This window comes from Scomber scombrus, chromosome 19 (assembly GCF_963691925.1).
Source record: "Scomber scombrus chromosome 19, fScoSco1.1, whole genome shotgun sequence".
In the NCBI taxonomy this organism is placed as follows: domain Eukaryota; kingdom Metazoa; phylum Chordata; class Actinopteri; order Scombriformes; family Scombridae; genus Scomber; species Scomber scombrus.
Window position 1 is genome coordinate 19,839,821 of NC_084988.1, and position 6,217 is coordinate 19,846,037.

The window sequence follows — 6,217 nt, forward strand, 5'->3', positions numbered from 1 at the left end:
AAATATAGCAGAGGGTGTCCGCCAATCAAATACAGCCTTTTTTCAGTCTCTGCACCCTCCCAAAAAGTGAACTCCTCCTGTCGTGATTGGCAGATTAAGTCCGCAAACGAACATACAAATGTACTGGAAGAGGTGAGGTTATGTCAGCCACAACCGGTGCCATCCAGGTTAGGGTTGTAGCACCCAGTCTTATCAACTCTACAGTCCTACCCTCTTAGTGACCCACACGCACACTCATTTTCAGGACAACATAAACATACATAGAATAAGGTCACACAGGTTCACAATAACTACTGCTAGTAGTGGTTTAACAGACAATAATAAATCAAAAGAAATGTGTGCAGTTTTCCACCTCCACCCCTTTAGTAGTTTTTAAAACAGGTTATACTGAAAATGCAAAATCATTGATGAGTGGTGTGCAAACATGTGTGAATAAGCAGATTTATAGAAGGCATTGCTACTGTAGACAACTGCCTCGAGATTTTGGGGAAACTGGCAGAATGGTGGTTTCATTTGGTAAATTGACTCAGCCAAGTACTTTATTAATTTTAATTAGTTAATTACTTCATTCATTTTAATTAATAATTTAATTATTTCATTTTAATTGTTTCTATTATTATGTCCCAAATTAGTAATGAATATGTACTGTATTATGAGTGCAGATCAGATGATGCCGTGTCATTTGGGTACCTGTTCTGGTATGGAACTGGGCCAGAATCACTTGACCTCAATGCACTTCACTTGTTGAAGACCAGACTATGGGCAAGAACTTCCCAGAACAAACTAATACAGTAAAGTAAGTATGAGAGTAGCAGTTCAGGCCTGACACATCATCATCAAGGAAGATATGAAATCTTTGCAACATTAAATATGAACATTTTGTTTAAGTTTTGGCCATATATATGCACACCCCAAAAGCACTAAAATTAAAGGATAAGTTCACACCTTTTAAAGTCTATCTTAAAAGAATTGTCAGGTGTCCACATGAACCTTGACACCTTTTTGTTGCTGTAATCAGTCCAACTCTTCACACAGACAATTAAGAGACCTCTTTATAGTGTACTTTCAATGAAGGTGATTGGGGGACAAAATACACAGTCCTCCATCTGTACAAAAATGTATATATTTAAAAGTAAATTTGAGGCTAATATGAAGCTTCAGCTGTCCAATGAGTAAAATCAAGTCAGTGTCTTTCAAAGTTACTTTTTAGTTCGAAATTCCCTCTTTGAACAGCAAAACGTTTTGATTAAAGCACTAAATAGACTTTTTACTTTTTAAAAAAACCTAAGCTAACGGTAGGAGATACATGCTTCACTTAACTAATTTGGATGGCTCACATTATCTTCAGATAATCTTTTAAATTCATTTTTTCTCAAAATGAGGACTGTAAACTTGATTGTCCATCACTTACATGTGAAGGGGATCTTCTAATGTTCAGTGTTAACCAGACGGATGCTTACAGTGAGCAAAACCTGTTTCAATGTTCATTTCTGCATTTGAATACTGTTTTAAAACAGACTTGAAAATTTGCTAACTTACCCTTAGAGCTGAATCACTCACTGAAACGCCCTAAGTAAATGTTTTGAGTCATGCTGGAACTCAACAGTCTTATCTGGTGTGCTTCTTTTCTGGGAGAGGAGCGTAAACATTCATGTAACTGAACAAGATAAAGGCAGCAATCAGTGACGTTCAAAGTTTCCTCCTTAGCTTGGGTTTACGGGTTTTCTGGGTCATCTCACAGTTGATCTGGTTGATGTTTTAACTTGTATAAGATTAACCCCTGTTAGCTCCCTGTTGCCATAAGGTCACATATTATCTTAAGACTTCCAGTACTTCCAGTTTTGGGAGTGAAGGAGTGGCTGCTCTGCTGTATATTACTTGGAATAGTGGAATTTGGTTACTGGTGTTCTGAGGCGCTCTCACTAAAATATGTCTCTAGTAACATCTAGTGGCATCTGTAGGAAACTACAATAACATACACAGAAATAAAGCTTGACTCCTATGCCTGATGATTTTGTCTGTTGCCCCCTGCTGACAAACTTCAGACTACATTCTCAAACCTAAAGACAGGTTCAGGTGAGGTCGTCATACTAAATGCCAGAGTGATGATCAGGTCTGTTCTCTGATGTTTCTCTGTGACCTTGTGGAACCTCAGGAAAAAAACAGGTTTCTTCACAGTTTTCTATGCAAAGAAAAGGTCCATGAAAATGTAAACTGGATAATAAAAAACTTTACTCAATAAATCTACATGGAAACAAAAAGAAATGCAGATGGGATGATTTGGGTGTTTTTCTCTTGCAAATTGTTTGACTGTCCTTCTGCGCATTCAGGATGTCTTGAATTGATCTTTCTTTCATTTTTAAATCACATCATTGAGTCAATCACCAGTATTGCAATGTTCTCCAATTCCAGCAAGACTATCACATTATTTGAAGCATCGACACTGCAGTTTATATTGTATTTTATTGTATTTGTATCATTGGATCAAATTTGTTCAATAAACAAACTTTATGGTACACAACAGGAAGTCTGGGTTGTTTATTCAACAGATAATGCACGTTTTAGAGTTTAGGCAGAAGACTGAACAAAACAATCCCTTTTAAACATGTTATTATCAGTAATACTGAAGCTAAATCTGAAACTGATCCAGAGTGCTGGCTCACTACTCAGCAGAGATACTACTTTGCTGAGACAACTAACCTGCTGCAATCTGCATGACATTTTGAGTCATACTACAGCATGTACAACTTTAGAGGATTTTAATCCCCAGTCAAAGTAGCAACAGGATAATCCAATCCATTTATCATAGTATTAAAGAGTGACTAAAAGGGAAAATTCAGCACAACCTTTGGACTAATTGCACCTTTTTAAAATCCAGTTGTAGAAAAGGAGAATCACATTTTAGAAATATCATGCATTTTTTTTTTTTTTGCTTTCTTTACTTTGTTTTCATGTCACTATGGAGCCTCATATTAAAAAAAAAAAAACATTAACCATATATATACAAAAATGTTGTAATTTTTAACATATAAATGATGCAAAAGGCCTACTTCACAGCAGACTTCATTACTTGTCATTGTGGGGAAAGCGCAGGTGTTAACAAATCAAATGAACTAATAATGTTAAAAATGGCTGAGTTGTATTCAGGTTTCCTGTTAAGACATGAAAGTGTGATAGTAAGCCAGCTGTACAAAACCAGGATCCTGAAACTGAAACAGCTAAATGAAATTCAGCTAGTGTTCACTTTATTTCCACCTGTGCTTTTCCTACTGCGACAAGTTAAATGTCTGTATTTGACTTTGGAAATGTATTGTTTATTATCTTACTGAAGATCCTCCGGTATTGGGATACGCAAAAATTCTCACCAAATAATTATCTACAACATGATTCACTAAGAAGAAGTATGTATATCAATTTTAGGTGCTTCAACACAGGAGTTGATTTCTAGATATAGATTGTTGTGTTGTTAGCTGGGTTTTTCCTCTTTCCTTTAGCAGTTTGTTAAAAAAAACAGCAGATGGCGCTCTAAGAGAGGCAATACAGTATACAGCATGGACTGTTAGGAATCAGTTTATACTTAAATGTCACAGCACCAAAATTACAACAAACATGCTCAAATATGAGTTTCTATATAATGAAGTATCATATACCATTTACATAAAATTTCAGATCAGTAACTTTTGAAAGAAAACTTGTTTGTTTATTGATAGTCTCTTTTCTCTTTGCAAAAAGAAAAAAAACTACTGTGAATATGCTGACTCATTTAAACATTTACAATTTAACACATTTTCACCAATCAATCAATTTCCATTAGTTTCATGTTACATCATAAATGTATTTACAAGCTTAGCATATATATTTGGCTTGTAACAGCTTACTTAGTCCAAGTAACTTCTGATAAATGTAACAGAGAACAAAGTACACAAGTGTCACAAACTGTAAGTACTATACAAGCGATGGAATCAATGTTAATGATGTTTTGGACTGGTTTTAACAGTCAGTGTTTTTCACAGGAGCAGCAGTAGGTGGATTGGAACTTTGCTCTCTGCGCTTCTGACGTTTAACAACATAATACCTTACCGCACATATTAACACTACCACAGCCACAGAAATAAAAATCCATAACCAAATAAAACTGCTTGCAGATGCAGATGAACCCTGCGGACTATTATTTTTAGCAGCTGGCTTCACTAAAGATGTGACAATTGTAGTGTTGACATCAAAACGTTCACCGCCCTCCGCTCTACGACATTTGACTTGATCTTTAAGTATTTGCCCTTCTTTGCAGGAGCAGAGATAGCCTCCAAAATAGTTTTTACAGTGTTGCTCACATTGCTGCATCGAACATTCATCAATGTCCTCACAAAATCGTTCATTCATTATAAAGCCGTCAGGACAGTTGCATACACCGTATCTGTCACATATTGTAGGGCATTTCTCTCTTCCACAGTGCATTTTGCAGTGACTTGGGTCTCTACTGTCTGGGATATATCCTTTGTAACAAGAGCATATATAGCCTCCACTGACATCTGTGCAATCGTGCTCACAAGGAACACTTCCACAGCCTTTAGAGCTCTTGAAAAACTGTGCCTGGCATGCATCTTTGGGGTGTGTTTTGCAAAGAAACCCATCCATTTTCTCTGAGCACAGCCTCTCTGTCCACTTTTGATCATTTGAAAGTGACACACAGTGGGGAGAGCAGACTGTAACATTGTCTTTCCAGGCGTTGAAAGATGGAATAAAGTTCCTGTCCATACCAACAGAGGTCCACTCATAGCCTCTCAGCAGAGCTGAAAGGTTGCTGCAGGCGGTATCTGGTAAACGCAGTCCAATCCAGAAGTTCCCATTCAATTCTTGACCCAAAAAGTCAAGAATGCTCTCATCCTCCTCAGATTGAAAAGTCATTAATTCTCCATTCCTGTCACGACATGTTTTTTCGGCTGTTTTAAAGTCCACACTGTCTTGATTAACAGTTATGCAGTCACTTACAGTACATATAGGTCTGCAAGTGCCAGTCTGCTTCATGCAAATTCCTACCTTAATAGAAAATAAGAAAAACACTGACATCAAAATAGTCAAAGACATTACCTTCATGGGCACAAACAAAGTCAGTTTCAAGCAGGCCATGTTGTCATGCAGTAGATCATCATAAAATGGTGGGTGGCTCATGGAATTTTTAGAGTTCCAGCTACCTACTGCGGAAGGAAAGTTGAAAACAGGAAGGAAATGAGATAAAGTTATAGTACTGTTTTTTTCCACTAATAGCTACTGAGGGCTGAAGATACTCTAATGTACATTAATTTACATCATTGCATCAGATTCACACCGGCATAAACAGATATACAGACTTCATTCAAAAAGTAAAATGTGTTTAATTGTGTTTGTGAACAAATGTATCCCTGTGGCAGTGGTGGAAATTACATTAACACAGTTTTTTTTAATTTTTATAATTCAGTACATTTACTTTAGCACACATCTGAGAAACTTACATTACTTGAGAGTTTTTCAATGTTATGCAACTTTATACTTCAACTCTAAGAAAAACACCTTTTTCTGTGCATATAAACTACTGAGCAGCATATGAAGCGGTTCAAATGAGAACAAGCTTGACTAATTACAATATTTGAGTAAGACACCTACAGAAACCATTTAATACATTTTGTTGCTTATACTTTTTACTTAAGTTTTTGTTTGTAATGTAAATTTGTAATGAAGTTTTAATAGTATATGTGTAGTATTTTTACTGAAGCAAAATATTTGAAGATGTTCACCACTGCCCTGAGGTATGGAAGGAAGTGAACAACCCCTTTTTATGTCATCTGACTGAGGCAGTAAAGATAATGCCTTGAAGCGCCGGGGCGTTGTCTGTCTAACTAGTATGAGAAAATGTGTTTAGATAACAGGGAGAAGTACACGGTAGCCCATAAAGTTGGAATAATTTAGTTTTCAGACACATTCCTCTTTTTATTTTCTATTTATACACATCAGTAATCACCTTTGACCAGGTGCAATGAGATTGATCAATACAATTTTGAGAATATATACACTTTATCTATCAAGAATAAATCACATTTTCACAATCATTTCATGGAAAGAGGTAAAAAATATTTTATTCCAACTTGATGGGCGACCGTGTAAATACATCAGTCATACAATAATAAAATGGCAGAAAAAGAAGTCTGTTTTGACAAGACAAATTACAAAATCAGCTGGCAGA

At 36.2% G+C, this 6,217-nt stretch overlaps 1 protein-coding gene across 1 annotated transcript; it reads right to left on the bottom strand.

Moving 5' to 3' along the window:
• Positions 1 to 3,138: 3,138 nt before the first annotated feature.
• LOC134000978 (complement component C1q receptor) lies at positions 3,139 to 5,998 on the bottom strand. The gene has a single exon (XM_062440506.1). The coding sequence runs from the start codon at positions 5,167 to 5,169 to the stop codon at positions 3,991 to 3,993; it is 1,179 nt and encodes a 392-aa protein (XP_062296490.1). The 5' UTR covers positions 5,170 to 5,998; the 3' UTR covers positions 3,139 to 3,990.
• Between the last annotated feature and the right edge of the window lie 219 nt (positions 5,999 to 6,217).

Bases quoted from the DNA above. Each gene is read 5' to 3' on its own strand.
- LOC134000978 (XM_062440506.1), bottom strand. From the start codon at position 5,169: ATGAGCCACCCACCATTTTATGATGATCTACTGCATGACAACATGGCC.